Source organism: Phalangium opilio, unplaced genomic scaffold (genome assembly GCF_054372755.1).
Source record: "Phalangium opilio isolate 3A_F unplaced genomic scaffold, DU_Popi_V2 ptg000209l_1, whole genome shotgun sequence".
NCBI classification, from domain to species: Eukaryota; Metazoa; Arthropoda; class Arachnida; order Opiliones; family Phalangiidae; genus Phalangium; species Phalangium opilio.
The window spans coordinates 14,697,945-14,722,281 of record NW_028324217.1 but is presented as its reverse complement, the minus strand read 5'-3'; the positions used below and the strand labels follow the sequence as shown (position 1 = coordinate 14,722,281).

Genomic DNA, 24,337 nt, shown 5'->3' with positions numbered 1-24,337 from the left:
ACGCAGACTGGTCTTATAATATGTAGGAGAATGGATGAAAATCACTCGATTTTCATCTTCACCCTCCCTTTAAGGGTACAGTGATAAAAATGGGAATAACAAATCATACGGTCTCCTATCCCAAGTGTCAAATTAAGTTTAGTAATAGTGACGTCACCATAGTAAGCATGGAAAATGTCCAATGATTAACTTTGCCAAGAAATGAAGTATATCATGGGATTTTTACCTCTCCGTGTGACGTAGTCCAGGAGAGGTTCTGTAACGGCCGTGTCTGTGTCTGTGTGTGTGTCTGTCTGTGTGTGTGTCTGTCTGTCCGTTGTTACACCCACTTGACCGCCTTCGCAGTTTCCAAATCGGAGCAAACGTGTTCGCCGTTCCGAACTGCTTTCACAGTCACGGAAATGGCTACTTTACTTGAGTTCTCACACCACCATCTTATGGTCTTTGTTCTTCCCACACGGACACCAGTCTGTAAATACTGGCTTCTAATCACCACCATCTTCTGGTTTTCGTCCATCCCACATGGAAACCAGTCTGTACATACTGGCTTCTAATCACCACCATCTTCTGGTCTTCGTCCATCCCACATGGACACCAGTCTGTACATACTGGCTTCTAATCACCACCATCTACTGTTCTTCCGTCTATTCCACATAGACACCAATCTGTATCATTGGTTTCTACTCCATTATCATCGTTTGGTTTTAGGATCAGCTAGGGTTACGAGAAACGTCTAGCCTCCCTAAGGTAAGATCGCTACCAAAGGTTTTCGCATTTGCGGTTTTTCCTTACTATTATAATGGATACGAATCGTATATATACCCCAAAATTTGAAGAATGCGGGAAGAGGGGTACCCTTCACTTTAAACGTCAATATTAGCAAAGTTTGAGAAGATAATAGGTAAAACTTTATTTTAAACGATTTAACTATTATTAATGTTAATTATTGAAGATTAAAATAATTAAAAATAATTATATTTATTTAAATATTAAAGATAAACCTCTCGTGCAAAGAGAGAGATTATCATTGCCTCCTATATCTACAAAGGCCCGTGCATGTGATTTATTTCCTTCATTGCCTCCTATATCTATCAAGGCCCGTGCATTGTAATATATTTCCTTCATTGCCTCCTATATCTATCAAGGCACGTGCATTGTGATATATTTCATTCATTGCCTCCTATATCTATCAAGGCCCGTGCATTGCGATATATTTTTCAAAACAAAAACAAAAATGGGAAGCTCCTCTCAGAAACATAATATTTTCTTTTCTCTGTATATGAAATAAAAATATGGATAATATTGCGCTCCTTTAATGGTATGAATCCTTGCCTGTCTATTAATATTTTACGTAGGAGTAATACGTTTTTAGCGAAGTCTAGAGAGGATAAACATAAGCGAGATTGTTTCGGAAAAAAAAAATACTGCTTCCACTAATGGGTGCTTACAAAATTACGAGAGAACAGACCTTTTTTATCCTCTTGTTTTATTCTTAATAAGAATATAAAACATTTATTTTGTATCAAAAAATATTTTTTGGTGCTAAGATTGCTTTAAAAAAATCCAAACGGTTAGGCATTGGTAAAAAAGACAAATGATACTTTTCAAATCTAATGAGATAACGCTGAATGAGATAAAGTTGAAAATTGCCCTTTTTTATCCACGGGAGCCATTTTTAATGAGAATTTCGATGCTAGTAGGTTGTCAATTAAACTACCGGTATATTATTGTTGTTGGAAATTGGATATTAAATCAAATTAAGTGGTTGTGAAGAGCCAGCAGGTTTTTGCCACTTCGTTTTGTGAGTATTTGATTTTTGTATGTAAAATGGAGGAAGATAATGTTCAGAGTAAGGATGAAATGCGGAAGCGCAAAGCGCGGGAAAGGATGAGGGCAAAAAGGTCGACGTTTTCATTGGATACTTAAGGTTATATAATCTTCTCGACACGGAGAGGTAATATTTTGGTTTTCCCAACTTGTTAAAATTCAAATAAGTGTGTACGACTTCCTCCCGTTTAATCAAAATGAAAAACATATGTATGATCAGCATTCGTTCGATAAATGAAAAATTCGATCGATTCAAACTGCGTTCGATCACCCAAATTTCGATGAAAATCGATCAAATCGACCAAATCGGTGTTGAAAATGAAAAATGCTACAAACTGTATATCAAATATTTCAGGTTGCCATTGAATTCCCAATCTTTCTTTTTTATTCTTGTTTAAAATTATGTATTCAACTAAATTACATAATTGACTAATTAATTCAAGCCTTAAAAAATTGTTTTAACAAGTATTTCTAAATTTTGCAAATTATACTAAAATGTTTAAATAAAGATCAGAAAATATTTTAATTTCCAAAAACATACGTTGAGATTTGAGAATATAAAATACTTGGTGTTATATTACTCGTGTTTCTGATAAGTATGTCATAAAATAAATGGTGTGGTTTTGGATCAGACTGAGTGAAAAGTGTCAAGAACATGGGGTCTGAAACATTTAGTTTCGGAGGTACGGGTCCCCAAACATTGGCCCCTAATTAAAACAAGGGAATTGGCACAAATGTCTAGTAAGACATATCAGCCTGCCCATCTTGTTTAGACAATTTCAATAGCTTCCAATCGCCTTTATCCAGCAGAAGAGTACGTTTAAAGGTACTTCAAAGTGTAATAGCACAAGAGTGGACATTTTGAACAAACCTTTAAATATCGATGTTATTTTATGGCAAACTTATCAGATACATCCTGTATCTCAACAAAAACATATCTGTAAAAATATGCCAAGTTGTTTGGCCGTAAAAAGAACTGATATCTAAAATACGGCCAAGTTATTATCTCCAGGTGAACCAACATTTTATTCGACTTAAAACTTCTCAAGAATGTTTTTCTGACTTGGCCATTAGCATTTTAAGGATTCGTTTAATTCCAGAAATGGATCGTGTTATGTATAAAGATTTGAATATACCGCCAATCGTAAGTTGTATAGATGGCGCTTAGAAATTGTAACCATGTGACCTTAGGCATTGTTGATTTCTGGGGGAACGAGAAGCCGGGTTAAAAGATTAAAGCGGGGAGTCGTGATAACAAGTTAAATGTTTTAACCATGATTTTATAAGTACAGTTACGGACTTAATTTATTAATGAATAAATGACAAGTATTAAATGAGAATAACGGAGTTTTAATTCAAGTACGCGACACGAACATACTACGAGTAAACATAACAAAATGGCGACGGAATCGAGATAAGTTTTCCACGATTACTACGGCTTTCGACGGAACTCAACATACGCAACTTGAAAAAAAAACAACCACGGACTCAAGGAACTCCATTCGATCGAAGATACACGTCATTCACGGCTCATCTCCAAGACCTAAAACACCTCATCTTCAAAACAAAAGGAAGGCAAGTTAGAATAATTACGATTAACTAAACAAGCCAAGGCTTACACGCGACCTATTGAAGAAAAAGGAGGAAACTAATTGTTAGAATAATTACGATTAACTAAACAAGCCAAGGCTCACACGTGACCTATTGAGGAAAAAGAGGGCAACTATATTGGATTAACTTAATTAAGAAGAAACATATCAACAAGTATAATGCCTTCAGTAGGACAATTTGAGAAATTTGACCCACAAGTGGAGTCATGGGTTACCTATTCGGAGCGACTAGTACAATTCTTTTTGGCTCACGATATAACGGATGCAACAAAGAAACGTGCATATTTACTAGCATCGTTAGGTGCCAATATCTATCAAAAATTAAGGTATCTTTTATACCCAATTAAACCGGGGGAATCAACTTATGCAGAGTTAATAGAAACCCTAACTAAACATTTTAATCCTAAACCCAAGGAAATACCGCAACGATTTAAATTTTATACGAGAGTGCGACGTCAAGACGAAACAGTTGGCACGTATGTTGCTGAACCACGGAAATTATCCGAGCATTGTAAATTTGGAGCGAATTTGGAAGAAATGATACGGGATAGAATGGTATGCGGTGGCCTTCAGAATCAAGCCATACAAGCACGACTGTTGGATGAAGCTAGCAAGGTGGACGCATTCACACTAGCAGATGCAGTGAAACTGGCGGAAAACATGGAAATGGCGGCAAAAGATACCACTATGATAGCAAACCATAAAGATATGTCCTCAGTGGTACACTTTATCGGGTCATCAAAAGCGAAGCCAAGGCCCAACTTTAGAAGAATCCCAAAGGTATTCAACAATCCACAGCAACATAGCAATGGATCAACAAACCAAAGTAGCAACGCTACAACGCCGTATAGACCATTCAAGTTTATCAGATGTAACGACACGACACATAAACCACCACAATGCCCATATATCAACGCTACCTGTAATCAGTGTAAGAAAGTTGGTCATCTTGCACGAGCATGCTATAATCAGAAATATCCTAGTCAAACCAAACGTAACAGAACACATCATATAGCCCCGGAAGAGAATACCATCAGTGATCAAGCCGATCAGACGATAATGCCGGAAGAATATTTGATGTTTAATCATATCACTGACGAGACAATCGACAACAATCGCATACCACCACCAGAGATAATCACCTGTAGAATTCACGGACAACCTCTGGAAATGGAAGCGGACAGCGGTTCTGCACATACGATGATATCAGAAGTCGTATACAATACCTTGCCAAAAATTGAACCTATCATGGCATACAATGGAGGGGACTTGTATGGATTTTCGGCAAACAAGATAACGATTTTAGGACAAACCATGTTCAAGGTTGAATATCGGGGCGCCGAAGCAATCTTACCAGCTATAATCTTCCAAGGACGAGGTCCCACACTGTGTGGACGAACATGGTTATATTCCTCGTTAGAAATTTTGCCAAGAATAACAAGCATAGCGCATGTAGGAGATACTCATCCAAGGCTTAAAAGCATATTAGAAGAAAATAAGGAACTATTTTCGGAAGGCCTAGGCAAACTAAAGGGATACAAAGTTCATATCCACAAAAACCGGGGATCACACCTGTATTCAGTAAAGCTAGACCACTGCCGTACGCATTAAAGGAAAAGGTCGAAGCTGAACTAACGCGAATGGAAAATGATGGAATAATAACACCAATTCCACATTCGGATTTCTCATCACCGATCGTACCTATTCTCAAGCCTGACAATGGAATTAGAATATGCGCGGATTTCAAATTAACCGTAAATAAAGCAATAGACGTGGAAAAATATCCACTACCCAGAGCTCAAGATATCTTTGTGACGATGGCTGGTTTGAAGTATTTTACGACACTTGATATGAGAGAAGCATATTTACAACTGGAACTCGATGAAGAATCTAAAGAACTACTCGTCATCAACACCACCAAAGGACTGTACAAATTCAATAGAATGGCATATGGCAACTCATCAGCATCAGCAATTTTCCGAAGAGCAATGGAAAATCTATTTAGAGGCATGAAAGGCGTTGGCCCATTTCAAGATGATCTGATAACCGGAGGAAAAGACATAGAAGAAGCGTTGGACCGCACTGCTATGGTTCTAAAAACATTGAAGGATGCCGGAATCTAATTAAAGGGAACCAAATGTAAATTCCTACAAACATCTGTAGATTTCCTGGGGTATCGTTTGGAATTCACCCACAAGAAAAGAAAGTAAAGGCAATCCGAGAAGCTCCGACACCTACTAACGTAGGAGAACTAAGATCATTCTTAGGAATCGTAAACTACTACAGCAAGTTTATTCCTAACGCATCCACAGAGTTAGCACCTTTATATAAGCTGCTCACGAAGAATTATGATTGGAATTGGGATAAAGAAGCGAAACGTGCATTTGAATATGCGAAAGAAACCTTAATATCCGAAAACGTTTTGGTACATTACGATGAGAAAGAAGTCATTTATCTGGCGTTTGACGCTTCACCTGTTGGAGTGGGAGCTGTGATATCACACAGAGTGAACGGAAATGAAAGACCAATAGCATACGCGTCAAGATCGTTGAATCAGACAGAAAGGAACTATCCACAGATAGAAAAGGAAGCAATGGCTATCATCTTCGGAGTACGACAATTTCGAGATTTTCTATTGGGTCGAAAATTTATCTTAATAACGGATCATAGACCATTGGTAACAATCTTCTCTGAAAAGAAATCGATACCACATAACGCAGCTATCCGACTACAAGGTTTGGCGTTACTGTTCGCATCGTACCAGTATGAGATTCAATACAAGAAAAGAATACATGGGAACGCAGACGCATTAAGTCGATTGCCTCTGCCCATTGATGAATTTCAACCAACAATACCTCAACAATATGTACTGTTGATAAAATCATTGGGTTCGGGACCAGTAACTGGGAAAACTATACGACAAGAAACAAATGAAGATAAAACACTATCCAAGGTTAAAAACTATCTCCAAAAAGGATGGCCAAAAACCACAGAGGAAGCTATAAAACCATTCTTTGGGAGAAGATACGAACTTACTGTACAAGAAGACATCATATTGCTAAACAACAAGGTCGTAATTCCAACAAAGTGTCAGAAAAGTATTGTGGAAGAACTTCATAATACGCACCAAGGCATAGTACAAATGAAGGCTATGGCTCGCATGAAACTATGGTGGCCAGGGATTGACAAGAGCATTGAAGATGTAGTAAAAGCATGCCCAAATTGCCAGAAAAATGCACCAATGCCAAAGAAAGAATATACACTATGGCCCATAACAACAATTCCATGGGACCGGGTTCACATGGATTTCGCCGGACCAATTGAAGGAAAATATCTCCTAATAATAGTAGATTCGGCAACTAAATGGATGGAAGTAGCAATAACGTCATCAACTTCTACTGGCGATGTTTTAGACGTTCTTCGACCTACGATTGCAAGATTTGGTTTGATGAGAACGTTGGTTTCGGATAATGGTACAGGATTTACAAGCGACAGCTTCCAATATCTGCTCAACCCTGCACAAACATTCGCTCATCCCTGCTCACATATTTGCTCGAACTTACGCGAAAATTAGCTTAATGTTGCTATCTACCTGCTCGGCTACTCACTAATTTACATTCGACTTTAAAAGGATATTGGTTCGACTTCTCCCTGTCATTGGTTCTCTTGCGAAATTAAACCAGTATGCACTCGACATGGAAAACCATAGCTTTGTTTTCAGCATCTGTACATTGATTGCCAACCCCATCCACTCGGTGTAGTTATAGGCCTAGCTCTATAAATTCCAGTGACTTCTATTTGAAAGGGTTTTTGAACTTAACCTTTTAACGTAGAATTATTTGGTTTTAAATTATAAGCAAAATTAATAACAAAATTGAAGTTTTCATGAGTTTTTAATTCTTGAGCCACTTTACTGCACTAGCGTGACAGTTTGTTAACCATATTAATAATATGGACCGAAATCTTTTCAGCGTTAACTTTAAACACTACTTTTTCTAAATATTCTAAAGTTTTTTTTAACTGTGTAGGGTAAGCTATTTGAAATGCATAAAAACCAGCAAAGAGGGATCCAATAGCATTCTCTATGGTTGTCACTTCAAAGCTGACATTTTCTATTAGAACTTCGAATGAAGAAGTTTGTAGATCGTCATTCGCAAACTTCACTATTGGTGTCCCTACTTTTGGTTCCTCAAATAAAAATTTTAACTAATTATGTTTTATGATTAAGTATAATTAGTATGTAATAATACACACTTTACTAGTGAACCAATTTTCCAAATTCTCATTAAAAAGGTTAGGCAAAATAAGTAGACACGTTCTTAGCTCTTTTTTTTAAAAGGAAAAAAAATTAAAAATTATTCAATTGTAGAAAGCCAATATTCATATTTGTGATAAATTATTTCAATCAGAGTGTTACCCTTATAGGCTTCCTCTGATAGCACTTCTTCGCTCTTTTTCAGTTCTTCCAAAAACGTCTGAGATTCTTTGCGACTTTTAATAAGTTTGAGAATGTTTTTAGATATTGGAAGGAAGTGGTGAACTAAAACCTTTTCCATTGAAGGTCTTAAGTTGTGCAGCATATTAAATTCCTTTACCAACTATTAAAAACGTTTAAGGTTGTTAATTTTCTTCACTACCATGGTAGATGTAAGTCAGACTAATATCAAAGAAAATACCTGGTTATTTTTAACCAATAATGGAAATTTTTCCGTTACTTGTTGAACAGAATGATCTTTTTATGTTATTCTTCTTCAGTTCTTGTGGTTTCTCCGAATTTTCATCAACATTTTCTATCTCAAGTTTTCGTTTTCTGCTCTGGTTGAAAATCTTCCTAATTTTTTGTACCTGTTCCAAATGATCCATATGTCGCCTTTCATTCCTAAATTTTGTGTGAAGTGCCCTAATCCATGTACTCTATCACAAAAACATACGTTATAATTTTATGTAACATAAAATAGCCAAGGACATAGGGTTGAATAAGAGTTAAGTAGATTCGCCAGCGAACACAAAAGGGAAGGTAACTCTCAGAAAATTAAATCCTGGAGAAAATTTTATTGGGCCATATCATCTTGGATCCTCTCAACTCTCCCCTAGCTGGTATCATCCTTGAAATAAACTTACATATCCACGATCGTTTGACGTACGAAATCGGTCTGTCAAAAACTTATGTTTGCAAATATGGGCAGCACCAACTCTTTGAAAATCATCAGTACTAGGATACCTGAAATTGTTCGAAAAAATACTTAAGATATAGGGAAATAAACTACTTTCTGAAATATTACTTACGCATTATAGCGCATCATATCCTCGAAGAGTACATTTACAATAACTGTTTTATATTTTCTTTGAAATACGTCACAGTTTTTGTCATTTATTAGCTGCATCACAGCTGTTGGGAATGTCGGTACTTTGTAAATAAGGGGAAGATGATTTGACTTTGATTCTGATGACGAACACGACGGAGTGACTATATTTTGACTGTCATCTTGTTCTAGCAAGGTAGGAGAGCTATTCACATCCAAAAATCCCTGACTTCTGCAAATAATAAAGCACGTAATTTAGTTGCATTAATAAACCAATAAAATAGACTGGATTTTTAATTCTCACAATGTCACTTCATTGATTGCGTTATCTTTAGTTCACTGCAAATTTAGTTTTGCCATAGTTGGTGGTAAACCTGTTTTAAGGTCAAAGTCGAGCCAGTCTTTAAAACCATCGTGGAATACTTGTAGACTATTAATTTTCTTATTAAGAACTTTTTCAAGGAGGCTTGAAAACTCCTCAGCAGTGGCTGTGTCCTTGAACTCGAAAAGCTTTTTGCTTTCTTTACACGTTACGTGGAAAGTCAACGTCGACACCTAAGAAATAGTTGGTAATTAATTGCACTTTTGGCTAGGTATTACATTAAAAACAGAAAAAGTGGCCCAGAAAATATTATTGGCTAGTAATTTCTATTTTTCTGGCAACTTTGTGGTTCATGACGATAATGTCTTTCCCATCTAATCTATATATTTGAAGTGGATGGTAGTCGAGGAACCGTTGTCCAGGCACTAAGATATCCCAATCGCTAATTTCCTGAACTACATGAGCATTGTAATGTTTTAGGTACTCTGAGATAAATAAAACCCTACCACACAAGTGCCAATTGCTTCTAATATCGATTATAAAGTATATTTTAAAAAAGGTCGGAAAATCTTCTGGGGACATGGATATAGGAAAAACAAACCCTTATTTATACAAAATAGCCTCGTGATTTATTTCTGCAGCGATTCGCATTACATCCGAATCTGAATTAATTAAATGTCCGAGTGTCATTTTCAGCTGCTGTGGAAGCTGACTAAAGGTAGTTTTACTCGTTTTCAACATATCTCCGTTTTCAAACCCATGGACTGCACTTATTACGAGAGTTGCTAGCTATTATCTTAAAATATTGATGCTTAGCTTCTAATCGCATACACCATAAGTGTATTAGTGGTCCATAACACTTAATTAGTCTAGGATAATGTGTTAAGTAGTGAACTTTTGGTATGAAATGAGAATTCGGAGTTTCATTCAGTAAGTTCATGAAGTCTTGAATTAATTCATAGAGGTAAGGAATCCGCGAGTTATTTATAATTGGAGCTGTTATAATTTCACCAATCTCAGTTAAAATTATTAAAAGTTCCCATACTGAATCACCAATGGGTACAAAAGAGCCAAAGATTAAAGGCAAGAAGTAAAACAAGCTCTTTTTTTGAGCAGCGGTACCTGTCAAAATCTTAGCTCCTGAAAGTTTATCCTTTGATATTGGTACGCTTTTATTTTTTCTGTGTAATGACCCATAAGGAAAACTATCGATTCTCTTGTTGATTTCATCAAGAGCAATAAAATTTGAATTTATCATATGGTTTAACACTAGTTTCAGAGTCATTGGCACGACACCTTCGTAAAAGTCATGCAATATATCAGGTGGCAGACTAGTACTTACTTGAAAATGTTCGAGTATAGAAAAAGGCGAAGAACCTTTAACACCATATATGGAAGCATTCTCTGGATTTTTAATCACAGCTTCGAGGTGATACCTATGATTCTCTTCAGTTCTAATTATCATGTTTTTCTCATCAAAAATATCAGAAATGTTCTCCTTTTTAATCATGCATTGACGACATATCCGACCTGAAGAAAAGCATTGTGTGAAACCACCGACACTATGGCTGGAGAGATTATCGCCCGATATAGTCGCAAGAGCGCCTTTAATATTTTGATTTTGAATTTCAAATCCCTCGGTCTGAAGCTTTTCGAGGTCATCCATTAGCGGTTTTAAAATTTTAGCTAGCCCATATTTTTTTTAAACTGGGAACCTAACAACTAAGGCTAAGTTAATGCTACTGAGTTTGCTGCGAAGATATGGGTCAAAGTTTCCAATCATGAAGTAAACAAGAGTCACTTTGTGCAGCCCTCGTTTGGATCCTAATGGGTTATTTAATTCTACTTCATCCAAGTAAAAATGGAGTCTCAAAAACTTCGGATCATTTGAAAATATAGGGTGGTTTTTGCAGATTTCACCATCATCGAAATCAAGCAGTAGGTTTGAACCAAAATTTCTTTTTTCCCTATTAAATTCATTCCAAACATCTTCGTGAGAGAACAGATTTTGCAAAACTCTAATAATGGGAACATAACTTAGGGTGCGTTTGAAAACTTTGCCATTTATTCTTTCCGTCCCTAAAATATAGTCAACTGGTTCAATAAAATTTAAATTATCTTTGCAGTATTTCTCTAATTTATAATTGCTCTTAATTACTCCAAGAACAGAATCACTAACTACACGAGCTTCGTTCTCAAACCCGTTATCGTTATTATCTACCCCGTGTCCTTCCTTATTTTCGTTTAATGCTATAAAGGTCTCCAAGCAAGTCTCTATCAAACCAGCCAAGCTACTGGTTATGCTGTTTGTAACACAAACTGGCAATTTGTGCTTTGCCCTAATGTTGGGGTTCGACTAGGCTTTGAATGAATTAACTACTGGGTCGTCGGTACGAACTGTTATCTTTATTGTTTAACACCGTGATACATGTTACTGTGGCTGCCAGGATAATGACACATTTTGAATACAGAGGATAGATTATATATGTTACTTAGTCTATAAAAAATAGGTATGAGTTTAGATAAAAACCAACTAAAAAACTAATTTACATTTTTATACTCTACATCACTTCACACTTTTTTTTTATGCGTCGTAAAGTTGTCGTGGTTGTCTCGCGCGTTGCGATCTTCGTGGGCCTTCGTTTGCTACCTGTGTCTCCTGTGGTACGATGATTGTTGAGCCGCTCGTGGTCTTGCGTTGTCGTAGGGCGAAAGAAGGTTGCATCGTAAGATTGTCGAAGCTTGGGTGGTTGGATTCGTGTGGTCTAGCATCGCTTGAAGATGGCATTCGGTCGTTACGTGTAGCTGGTTCCTATGTCGACGGATGATGCCCGTGCTGGTTTTGACTGAATACATGACGTGGCCAAGTCTTTCCGTGATTGTGCCATGTAGCCACTGCGGCCCTTTGCCAAAGTTGCGGGCGTATACGTGTTGTCCGGGCATCATGGTTACTATGGTCTCATTATGATTGCTGTTTGTAATGCTTTCTTTGGCGACTTTTGGATTGAACACGTCCAACTCCGTCATGATCGGTCTTTTGAACATCTTTTCCGCTGGTGACAGGTGACCATCTATCGGTGTACGTCTGTAGTTCAGCAAAAATCGCGATACCCGTACTTCTAACGAGTCCTTGGGATGGTGTCGCAGACTACTGCTGAGCAGATTCAGTTCGGAACATGACTCTGCGGAGAGTTTCTTTAACGTGGTCTTCATTGTTCTGACGCATCTTTCGGCATGACCGTTGGATGGTGGATGGTATGGTGCCGTGGTCATATGTGTGATCCCATTGTTCGTTGTGAAGGTCTTAAATTCATCGCTTGTGAACGAAGTGGCGTTATCCGATACCAGCGTCGACATTATTCCGAAGCGTGCGATGTGTCTACGAAGGCACTGTATGACGGTTGCGGAGTACGTGGAGCTTGTTATGTCTACCTCGATCCATTTGGAATGCGCGTCGACATTGATGAGTAGGTAACGGTTTTCAATTGGCCCCGCGAAATCCACGTGTACTCTTTGCCATGGCGCCGTGGCTTCCGGCCACGGTGAGAATTGTTTGCGTGGCATAGGTGCGTTAATCCTGCATGTTTTGCAGCTGTCTGATAGCTTCTGTAGATCCTGGTCGATGGCAGGCCACCATACTTTGGCCCGTGCCAGCTCCTTCATTGTCCGTTCACCTTGGTGTGTGCTGTGCAGTTCGTTCATGACCTTCTTTCGCAGTGCGGCGGGCACGATGACTTTGTTACCGATGAAAAGAATGCCTTTGGCGGTGGATATCTCCGTAGACCGCCGGAAATATCTGCTTATGTCCTCGTTGTTCTTGCCATTCTTGGACCAACCCTTGATTGTGTGTCCCATAACCTTTGCCAGGATCTGGTCGGTTTTAGTGGCTTCAGCCAATTCCTGAATTGTGACGGGCGCGTTCACTGCGTCTCTGGTCAGTAGCACCAGTTCGGTAGGTAGCGGTAGTTCAATGTCCATCGTCTGCAGTGGAAGTCGGCTGAGAGCGTCGGCGTTGCTGTTCAGACTGCCTTTCTTGTACACGATTCGGTAGTCGTACGCCGACAGCATCAGTGCCCATCTTTGCAGGCGAGCAGCAGCCATCTGCGGGATCGGCTTGTTTTCGGAGAAGATTGTGACCAACGGTTTGTGATCGGTGACCAGGACGAACTGCTTTTCTAGCAAATAGTCCCGGAACCGCGTGACGCCAAAGATGATGGATAGCGCCTCCCTCTCTATCTGGGGATAGTTCTTCTCTGCCGACGATAAGGTACGGGATGCGAACGCTATGGGTTGTTCGATGGAGTCGATGTTGTGTGAAATGACGGCGCCAACTCCGACAGGTGATGCGTCACAAGCCAGGATGATCTCTTTGCTGGGGTCAAATAAGGTGAGTAAATTGGTTGATTGTAGCGCTTTCTTGGCCGCTTCGAACGACTCTTGGTGGATCTTCGACCATTTCCATTGTGTTGATTTATTGAGTAGACCGTAGAGATGCGATAGCATAGTGGAGGCATTCGGAATGAATCGGGCATAATAATTTATTAATCCCAAAACGAGCGAAGTTCATCAGCATTCTTGGGTGGCGGTGCATTCTTTATGGCGGCCAACTTTTCTTGCTGCGGATGTAATCCGTTTTCGTCTAAGCGATAACCCAAGAAGTTGATGGATTTCTTTAAGAACTCGCAATTGTCCTGGTTCAGCTTGACGCCTGCGCGCTCTAATGTCTGGAAGATTTTGGCCAGTTTGTCCAACAGGTCGTTTTCGTCTGTCCCGCCTACCACTGTGTCGTCTTGGAATGGATGCGTGCTCGGGTGATCTTGTAACAGTACTTACATATACCTTTGAAATATTGCCGACGCTGATGCTATGCCAAAAGGCAGACGGTTATAGCGATATAGACCTTTGGTTGTGTTGATGAAGACAAAATTTTGTGATATTTCATCGAGTTCCAGCTGATTATATGCATTGCGCATATCTAAACGGGCGAACACTTTGGAACCGGCGAGTTTGGCAAAAATGTCGTCGACGCGTGGCAATGGATAGCGTTCGATGTCGATAATCTTGTTGGTGGTGACTTTGAAATCACCACAGATGCAAACATCTTCGTTCCTCTTCATGATCGGCACGATGGGTGTGGCAAATTCCGCATGTGCGACAGGGCTAATGATACCTTCCGATTCAAGACGTCTGATCTCTTTTTCAATTTTGTCTTTCATGTGGTAAGGGACCGATCGTGCCTTGTAGAATCGAGGTGTTGGGGCGTGGTCGCGAATGTGCAATTTGACTTGCACGTTTTTAATGCATCCCATTCCTGGTGAGAAGAGTTCTTTGTGTTTGATAAGCAGGTCGGTGAGAACTTTTTGCGTGTTGTTGACCAGATTAACGTACTCTCCCGGTTTCGGTAGTATATTGAATGCAGAGTATATCCAGTTCCTGCCCAGCAGATTTGGACGATGACCTCCGTCAACGACTAGGGGTAATCGCAATGTTTTTCCTCGGAACGTGACGTTGACGTTGGTTTGGCCCTTGATGTCGAGAAGATGTCCCGTGTACCCGGCCAGATTATCCGGACCGGGCTCGAGCGGTAGGGCGCCGTGCAGTTGATTATAGGTGTTTGTAGAGACGATGGTGTACCCGGATCCTGTGTCCACTTGAAAGGTGACTGGCACGCTGTTTACGTGACACGTGATTGTCATGGCTGGTGGCGGTTTACCGTGTGCTGGTTCAGACTTTCCATCGGGAACGCTGGTAGATGACGGAAGGAGCATGCTGTTGACGTCATTGACGAGGTCATATACCATGAATGCGTCGTACTCCGGTAAAGATCCTACGATGTCTGGCTGGATCTGATGAGGGTTTGCGAGATCAGGTGTGTCCATTATGTGATGCGTACGGTGGGTAGGTCGAGGTCGATAGGGGTTTCTTCTGGCGTCTGGTAGCCTGGTTAAAAATCTCTTGCGGCATGCCTTTGCGAGGTGGCCCATGGTTTGGCAGTCTCGGCATTCATATGACTTGTACGGGCATTCCCACTCCGGGTGAGTGATTGACGTGCAACGAATGCATGGGTTCTGTTGTTGGCGTGGCGCGGTGTGTCGTGATATTTGCTGTATTCCTGCGGGGCGTCGGACTGGTGCTGTGGGTGGATTCTCCGAGCAATTGGTGTTAATGAGGTTGATAGCCGAGGATGCTTCATCGGCGTTAAAGCTTCTGATTTGGTGAATGTCGCGTTCGACTGTCTCTATGGCGATGGCAGCATTGAGAGCCTTGTCCAAATCTATGTTTTTTATGTCCAGTAAGCGTCGATGCATGTGTTCATCATTTATCCCGCTAACGAAGCGGTCGCGAAGGAGGCGATTGAGAGCAGTACCATAATTGCAGAACTCGGCTAACTTGCGTAGGGAGGCCATGTACTCGGCGACACTTTCGCCGTCACGGCGTATGCGTTGAAAAAACTTGGTGCTTTCAACAATTTCAGGGGGCGTTGGATTGAAGTGTTTGGTCAGGATGGCGATGAGGTCCGTGTACTGTTTCTCGTGAGGCTTCGCCGGCGCCACGATGGAGCGCAATAGCGTATACGTTGTGGTCCCGATGACTGTTAGGAGGACGGCGCGTTTCTGTTCTTGGATGTCCTGGTTGAATAAGGCGTCGGCTCCGGCGGTGGCTGACGCAGGAGTTGTTGGACGTTCCTTCACGCCATTGGTGAGAAAAAATTGGTCAAGGCGCTCAGCGTATATGGTCCAGTGGTCCGAATGTTCATTGAACGGTGGGAATTGGCCGAAGGATGTGTTGATGGCGGCCATGATTTCTGGTTATGCAGAATGTCAAGATTTTCGCGACGAATCGTGGTTTAGATCGTCGTTCAGGTGCGCGAGTGTCGAAACGTAAGTCCGTCGCCAATGTTGGGGTTCGACTAGGCTTTGAATGAATTAACTACTGGGTCGTCGGTACGAACTGTTATCTTTATTGTTTAACACCGTGTAACATGTTACTGTGGCTGCCACGATAATGACACGTTTTTAATACAGAGGATAGATTATATATGTTACTTAGTCTATAAAAAATAGGTGTGAGTTTAGATAAAAACCAACTAAAAAACTAAATTACATTTTTATACTCTACACCTAAGTTCAAGGATGAACAACGCTGCATTTCTGTCTAACTGAACTCTGTCAAACCCAGTATTGGATTCTATAAAATTGTTTTGGTTATCACTGGATCGATAACTGGCATGCTAGTTTGTTGTAAATTATGAAACTCGGTACCCATCTCGCCTAAATGCTCTAGAAAAACCCCTCGCGAGAAATGCTTCGTGTATAAATGGTTTCGCAAAGAAACATACTTCTTAAATGTGCTTGAACACGAGTTATAACAACATTTAAAAATAATGTTTGGTTCATTTTTTCCAATGTAGCAGACGACAGACGAAGTCTTCCCTTTATTCCCGTCCTCGAATACGAGCAGTTTTGGAATTAGGACAATTCCACAAATCAAAAACCACTTTATTAATTGCTTGGACCAGTTTTTCAATTCAAAACCCGAAGCTCACTGGTCCCAGCTGGGATTAGATTAATAATTCCAATTTTAATATGTGGGAAAAGGGGCACTGGTCCTCGGGACTAGTTTAATTATACCACACACGAGGGATCACTGGTCCCGAGGCCTAGTTTAGAAAAAACCCATATTTCCAGGAATGATACTGAGTTAAGCCTAACTTCCGGCGACAGGGAATAAGGTGGATTATGTCACGAGCTTTAGAACCCCCCCCCCCACCGGTAAAAAAGCTCTCTTTACAATGAAAGGTTTTTTACATCTAAGCAGTGCCACCCATTCCCCTCGCCAAAATAGCTAGACTATTTTAGTTAATTTTTATAGCCTTTAGCCTTGTAAACGATGGTAAAACGATCGGGAGAAAATGGAATGGCTGTAGTTAAATGCTTAAATTTAGAACCCCAAATCTACATAAAATACCCCTTAACCATGTCGATTAACTTACTACGATATAGAAAATATTATAATTCCATATTTTTGTGAGCCATTTTTTTATAATTAAAATTTAACACTTACTTTAAGTTCTTATTGCGCAGAAGAGAAGACCAATGCTTTGCACGAGGCTTTGTAAGACTTTTTTACGCCAGGGCTTTGTTTAAAAAAGGCAGGGAATTGTTATTTTACTACATAAAACCATATTAAATTATTGAGACTTACCTTATAGTTAATTTCCGAGTGGTTTCTAATATATCTATTTAAATAGATAGCCAAACCGTACTGATAACGCATGAACAGACTCAACAGAGAGCACCTAGTTACCCCGCTCACACCAATTTAAGAAGTAATAAAAAATGGCGCAAATTCAACACGAGGCTACCTCGTGTCGTTCAGGGTCTTACGAGCAAAGTGCAGTACATTGCCCTTAAACCAAGGACCGCTGCCACAGGTTAGGACAATAGGGGGCGTTTACGAAAACTTTCACACAACTGAAGCTCAAAGTACCAAAATGGCTGGTAAGATTCCCTAGGAGCATGTATAAGCCTAACTTTGTGCCCCAACCTGTAATAATGCACCTTGGTTCAAAATTTTCCTCGGCCGAGTAAGGCTGTGAAAAGAGAGAGTCCTAAACAGGTGTTGGAGGAGGGGAAGGTCGAAAAACTACCCTTTGGGGCTTACGGGTGTAAGTGGAGGGTAAAGGGGAAAATAGAAGTGGGGATGACATTCCGCTTCTGTGTTCAAGTTTGAATGGCTCCCAGGAAAATATAATTTAGATTGCACGCTTCTTGGTTTTTAGCGACGCATATTTCAAGTGTGTTCAATTTTGAACACATTCGATCAAAGTTGAACAGGCATTGCACACTTTTTTTAAGAGTGTAACCAAAGGAAACAAAACCTAACCTAACCTAACCTAATACTATTTAGTTGAAATAATGAACTTTAACCTAACCAAATTATCCATATCTGACCTAGTTCTTTTGAGGCTGGGCCAGCTTACACCATAATAAACAACTATCGTTTTCGCATATCTGCGAGGGGCTGCTATCTCTCTCTAGAAGATGTACACCTGATTTCAGATTCATGAATTCCTTCATTTTCAACCCTGTGAATTCATGATTCTCTACTGAATACAGAATTCTTAGAAAGAATTCAAAGAATTCAAGAAATTTTTCAATGTTTTAGATGACATCACGCAAGTAAAAATGAATTCACATCCGAATTTATAGATTTTTTTAGTGAATTCACGGAATTCGAGTATGAATTCGTAAATGTTTAAGTGAATTCAGGGAATTTTCTGAATTCATCAATGCTTCAGATGGATTCACTAAATTAAAAAGAGATCTCACTGAATTTATCAGCGATTTCGTAAATTTTGAAGCGAATTCACGAAATTCATCAGTGAATTTGTTGATTTTGAAGTGAGTTCACGGAATTCAACGAATTTCTCTGTGACATTCCAGTACTCAAATGTTTTAAGAGAATTTTCGGTAAATAATTTAGCGATGGACTTGTCAAGTTACGAGTCCCTGTATACCAATTACGGGTAAAAGCTTTAGAAATGAAATGTGTGTACACGGCTGTACCTTTGACTGTACTAAAAGGATTACATGTAAAAGTGAAATCCCTGCCCTTTGCAGTGGCATGAGTTAATAATATGTTAGCTCCCTAAATTATGTTAGGGAGCTAACATATTATTAACTCATGGCAGTGGTTAATTAAATGATGACTTTACTAGTCATCGGTGTTTAGGGACTAGTCCCTCGATAAGTTATTTAAGAATACTTTTACTGTAAGGTCTGGTTAATATCACAAACATATTTTTATGAGGAAGGGCTCCTGATAGAACTTGTTTGTGAGCTTTCTACATTGCGACCGTTTGAAAAATTTTTATCTGGAGTGGTAACCATGTTAACAGAAAGGATTATTTTTTTTGTTTTTGCTACCCGTTTTATTTATATGCTTACCAATAAATGCTATATTTTTTAAGACCCTTGAACACTATATGTTATATCAAAAACGGATTTATGCTCTAAGAACGTGGGATCATAGCTTTAGCCTCTGGTACCATCCTCGCATACTTTATTGAGAAACTTCGTCTGCTTATATTTTGACTCCACCCACAAATTCTGTGTATAGAGACTTCTCTATTTTTGTGGTTAAATATTTTTTCCGAAATTGCGCCAGTGGTAAAAAAAGCAAAGTGGACAACAATGCTATATAACTCCCGATTTAGTGGAATTATGTTTTAAAGTTAAGAATATAAATAATTGATGTTTCTTTTTTAAGCATCTAGTTTTTACCTCTCCGTGTGACGTAGTCCAGGAGAGGTTCTGTAACGGCCGTGTCTGTCTGTGTGTCTGTCTGTCTGTGTGTGTGTCTGTCTGTCCGTTGTTACACCCACGTGACCGCGTTCGCAGTTTGCGTATCGGAGCAAACGTGTTCCCAATTTCCGGACCGCATTGACAGTTCACAGAAATTTGGAAAATTGTATTTCTCTCCGTTTGCTACTCTATACTTGAGTACTCACACCACCATGTTTGGTCTTCGTCCATCCCATATGAACACCAGCCTGGTACTTTTCTGGCTTCCACCACCACCATCTTCTATTCTTTGTCAATCCCACATTGACACCAGTCTGCACTTACACTAGCTTCAAACACCACCATCCACTGGTCTTCCGTCTATTACACATAGACACCAATCTGTATCATTGGCTTCTAACAACACCATCCACTGGTCTTCCGTCCATTCTACATAGAAACCAATCTGTATCATTGGCTTCAAACACCACCATCCACTGGTTTTCCGTCTATTCCACATAGACACCAATCTGTATCATTGGCTTCTACTCCATTATCATCGTTTGGTTTTAGGATATACGCGGCGATCAGCTAGGGTTACGAGAAACGTCTAGCCTCCCTAAGGTGGGATCGCCACCAAAGGTTTTCGCAATTGCGCTTTTTCCTTACTATTATAATGGAAACGAATCGTATATATACCCCAAATTTGAAAAAAGCGGGCAAGAGGGGTACCCTTCACTTTAAACGTCAATATTAGCAAAGTTTGATAAGATAATAGGTATAACTTTATTTTAAACGATTTAACTATTATTAATGTTAATTATTGAAGATTAAAATAATTAAAAATAATTATATTTATTTAAATATTAAAGATAAACCTCTCGTGCAAAGAGAGAGATTATCATTGCCTCTTATATCTACCAAGGCCCGTGCATGCGATATATTTCCTTCGTTGCCTCCTATATCTATCAAGACCCGTGCATTGTGATATATTTCATTCATTGCCTCCTATATCTATCAAGGCCCGTGCATTGTGATATATTTCATTCATTGCCTCCTATATCTATCAAGGCCCGTGCATTGCGATATATTTTTCAAAACAACAACAAAAATGGGAAACCCCAACTCAGAAACATAATAACGTTTTCATTGGATACTTAAGTTTATATAATCTTCTTGACACGGAGAGGTAATATTTTGGTTTTCCCAACTTGTTCTTTCTTTATATATTTAACCACGAAAATAGAGATATACAGAATTTGTGGGTGGAGTCAAAATATAAGCAGACGACGTTTCTCAATAAAGTATGCGAGGATGGGTAGTGAATTTGCTACCTTCAACGTTCTTCTCACATAAATCCGTTTTTGGTTATATTTATTAAGACCCTGGAACAAGGTCCTTCTCTAATACATTGATTTTATTACAGGTTAGGTTAGCTTAGCTTCTGCTCGGTTCGATTACAATAGAGACTTGCTAGTAAACTTGTAATTTGACCATCGTAGTGTCAATATTTATATTGGAAAGTGTATTGATAGACTAAGCATTAGAACAAGGATGTTTAAAAAAACCAAAAGACAAAATCTTTAATTCCGCCTGTAAAAACGGCATTAAAAATATATCGTTAAATAGCATTTAAAATTTTAAGATCATAAAATCGCCACATTTTGGCTATATTCTGTTCAACAGTATTCTGTTGTATGGGACATACGGTCCAATGGGCCAGGAGCGGTGTTTCCACCTAGTAAACTTTATTGTGTTAAGGCAATTTTAGTTCAAAACTGTATTTCAAAAAAAAAACCCATAGAAAAATCATGATCAAGAAACAAACTGAAAAAGGTTGGATGAAAGTGTCATATGACCAATAAGACACACAGCAAGAAGGTATAGGCATAATACTAAATTGCAAGAAAGTGCTTTTAAAATTAGTTCTATCCCTTAATACTAACCTGTTTGGTAAATGAAGACCGAAAAAAATTAAAAGTCGCGAACAACAAGTAAGAACAACATTTAACAAGACGACCCAAGGGCTCGATATAGTAGCCACATCGTACCGTACTTAACAGGCGTACAGAAAATTTGACTAAATAGCCCCTCGATGAGCTACTGTTTTAAAATTATTACTGATTTTTTTTCACTTCAGTTATAATTATAGTGTGATACGAACGGAAAACGTGAGTGAGTACCCCCACGATGTGCATCCATTAACAGTAATGGTAAAACGATTTACCCGAAAAAAAGGCTGAAGTACTGAAGATCAGAGTGAATAGCCCCTCGATGCCCTAACAAAAAATCATAACCCTTAATCCTTACTTCAATAAATTTAGTCATGTTATACTTGTAATATCTGGGGCTCCTAGCTAGTACCTTCTTTTAAAACTCTTGTCGATTTATAGAAAATACACGTAACTTCTAATAGTAAACACCACCTTAAAACCGTTCTAAATATAACGTAGGTATATACTTCCTTTTGATTTATAAATATTCCTCTTGATTTCTTTGAATTTTGAAATAGAGGAGCGGGATAAAAAGCGTGAAACCCTTATTGTCGACGGGTGACATGAATTTTAAAGGGAGTATTAAACCTCCAATTTAAATTAAGGCAATACCATAATGCTGTCTCTCGCTTTAAATTTATCGAGCAAAAAAAAAACACAATTCGAGTAAAACACAATTCTCAATGTTTAACTTTACTAGTACAAATAAATCTAATTCTTAAACTTGCTGTTAAAATACACTAACGAAAAATATCACCTCACCACAATTTTCTCCCATTCATTCTCCCTTCAATGACGAACGAAAAATTTTATACTACCAAAGGCATTTACCGTGGGACACTACAATGCCGCCAGGGCAGGCCAAACTAAGAGCCTCATCGTAGATGTACATCATAAGATGTGGCTAAGAAATCGCGAATGGCTGGGCATCACCCCAAGGGCTTTCGAGACATCTGCGCGTTTACAAATATTAGAAAATAAGGTCTTCCAAAAGCAGGTTCGAGTATTTATCGAGCCTTAATCTGATACTCGAAACTTCTTCGAGTCTCAGAAAATATCTTATGGAGTACTCGAGTCTTATTGAGTACTCGCACAGCACTAAATAAAACACGTCGAAACACGCGTCTCGTTAAAATATCAGGTCATTTGGATCAATAGGACCAAGGATCTGACCAAAAATCTACCTCCTCCCTTAGAAACTTGCTTTAATTTTCGGTTCCTTTGATTTTTTTCAAAAGTCGGGCTTATACTTGTAAATCGAATCTTTGAACGGGCTTCTATAGCGTGAGCAGCTTGCGTCGTCGAGTGCGTGATCGAGTGAGCTATTGTCAAAATAAAAACACTGAACAATACTTTTAATGATTTAAACTGGGCCCAGTGGTATTTATACTCTATCGTTTGAAAAAATATCTCATCGAAAAGATGAATACACGAAAAAAATAATGAATACCAAAGAATTCATTGCGGAATTCAGTGAATTCGTGCGCATTCTTAAAGAATTCGAGCTCATTTTTCTGAATTCAAATGAATTCATGCTAATTGTCGCGAATACAATTGAATTCATTGACACTGTTGGGAATACGCTGGAATTCATATGAATTCACAAAATTATTTCGGAGAATTCAGTAAATTTGCCAAAGATTTTTTTGAATTCATAAAGTTTGATCAGGAATTCGCATGAATTCATGAAATGTTTTGGGAATTCACTTGAATTCAAAGGGCAATTCTTGATTCGTTTGAATTCACTTGAATACATGGAATATTTCGTGGAATTCAGAAGTTTGTTTTTAGAATTCACATGGAATTCAGCCAGTGATGTACACCGAATTCACGAGTTAGAAGCCCCTCGATCAGAAGCGTGGCATTAAAACCAAATTTTGAGGAAAACTATCGAACCAAACGAAAGTATTATTGTCTATGAATTTTGCTGGGACACCTTCCACATAAATGTATGTACTTACAACATAGACATTTGTTACAGAAAATTTTATTATGAAACTATTCACTATGCAAGGACCCTATATCGCAATTTTTATGTATATATATATTTTCAGTGTGTTATAGGATTTTTGGGGAAATAAAACTAACCTCTTAAAATTTTCACAATACCGGAACATAAAACGGAAGAAAAAATAAGTATAACAAGCATTTTAAACAATACTTACAGTTCGAAATTTTATATACTCGTTTTGTCGTAATTTCGTTTCGTAGTTTGGCTCGGCTGAAGACTAGAGCCTCGTTTGCTGTAAACACAAAGATATGCGGTTTCAGTACAGCGACGCCAGCGCGTTGCAAACTTAAGACGTCGCGTAACGGAAATACAAAAGACTGAAAGCGCGCGGCTGAGAGGAAAATACTAAAAATAAATTATTGACGAGATGTTAATTATGGAGGTTTGACGCAAAAACTACAACTATCTGGTGAAAGAATCTTGTATTATGTTTAATCCGGAGGTCAACTACATTATAGCTAGCACGAACGTAAAGGTATAACTTACAGCTGTTTAGAGAACGCTCCCAGGAAGCGCACGACCTCTCAGATCGAACAGTCTTATAATCTCTAGTGCAGTTGGATGGTGTAGAGAAGGAAATCTCCCACTTCTTCCTCTTCCCACCCCGGTTTTACGACTGCAGCGCATTTTGGCACAGAAACCAAAAATTCTTTTCTTGAACGGATGATACGCCCAAAACGCCGCGACTGCGGAGGATGATGCTACGAAAAGTGAAAAGCCGAAAAGGTTGGGCGAGGGCGCTTCGAGCATTTATTCGTTCCCTCTCCCGAAGTTGGAAGTGTAAAACACCAGAGGAAAATAGGATGCTTCAAGGGTGTATAAAATGCTTTAATCGATTATTCTTCCATCGATATAATAATGAAGTTTTGTCTGCGCGTCACAATCCTTGGGATCTTATTGAATTCTTTAAAAAGTAATTTATTTAATCGAACAGTGAAATCAAACTAGCAAATATTGTAATAGTAGTTAGGTAGAATTAACTTT

General features: G+C 38.9%; 2 protein-coding genes across 9 annotated transcripts; both read right to left on the bottom strand.

Moving 5' to 3' along the window:
- Positions 1-1,099: 1,099 nt before the first annotated feature.
- Positions 1,100-24,337, bottom strand: LOC149620785 (uncharacterized). Of its 8 annotated transcripts, none has more exons than XM_089855309.1 (11): positions 23,840-24,337; positions 23,508-23,585; positions 17,268-17,655; positions 17,127-17,199; positions 9,045-9,295; positions 8,724-8,972; positions 8,559-8,658; positions 8,114-8,351; positions 7,855-8,035; positions 7,692-7,762; positions 1,100-3,384 (listed from the first exon to the last, which is right to left on the bottom strand). In XM_089855309.1, exons 6-8 carry the CDS (start codon positions 8,819-8,821, stop codon positions 8,124-8,126), a joined length of 426 nt encoding a protein of 141 aa, XP_089711435.1. In that variant the 5' UTR covers positions 8,822-8,972; positions 9,045-9,295; positions 17,127-17,199; positions 17,268-17,655; positions 23,508-23,585; positions 23,840-24,337; the 3' UTR covers positions 1,100-3,384; positions 7,692-7,762; positions 7,855-8,035; positions 8,114-8,123. The 8 variants fall into 8 exon arrangements, with proteins under 8 accessions (XP_089711435.1, XP_089711436.1, XP_089711434.1 ...); XM_089855308.1 differs by lacking the exon at positions 1,100-3,384 and adding an exon at positions 7,312-7,625 and having other exon boundaries at positions 23,508-23,698; XM_089855305.1 differs by lacking the exon at positions 1,100-3,384 and adding an exon at positions 7,312-7,625.
- On the bottom strand, positions 13,604-15,862 carry LOC149620786 (uncharacterized). The gene is made up of 2 exons (XM_089854606.1): positions 13,963-15,862; positions 13,604-13,878 (listed from the first exon to the last, which is right to left on the bottom strand). Exons 1-2 carry the CDS (start codon positions 15,860-15,862, stop codon positions 13,604-13,606), a joined length of 2,175 nt encoding a protein of 724 aa, XP_089710732.1.

Bases quoted from the DNA above. Each gene is read 5' to 3' on its own strand.
- LOC149620786 (XM_089854606.1), bottom strand. From the start codon at position 15,862: ATGGCCGCCATCAACACATCCTTCGGCCAATTCCCACCGTTCAATGAA. The intron at 13,879-13,962 runs GTCTATATCGCT...TACTGTTACAAG, and splicing joins CTTCATCAACACAACCAAAG to ATCACCCGAGCACGCATCCA.
- LOC149620785 (XM_089855303.1), bottom strand. From the start codon at position 8,017: ATGCTGCACAACTTAAGACCTTCAATGGAAAAGGTTTTAGTTCACCAC. The intron at 7,763-7,854 runs GTAACACTCTGA...TTTAAAAAAAAG, and splicing joins ATCAGAGGAAGCCTATAAGG to AGCTAAGAACGTGTCTACTT. The intron at 7,644-7,691 runs GTGTGTATTATT...AAACATAATTAG, and splicing joins AAAATTGGTTCACTAGTAAA to TTAAAATTTTTATTTGAGGA.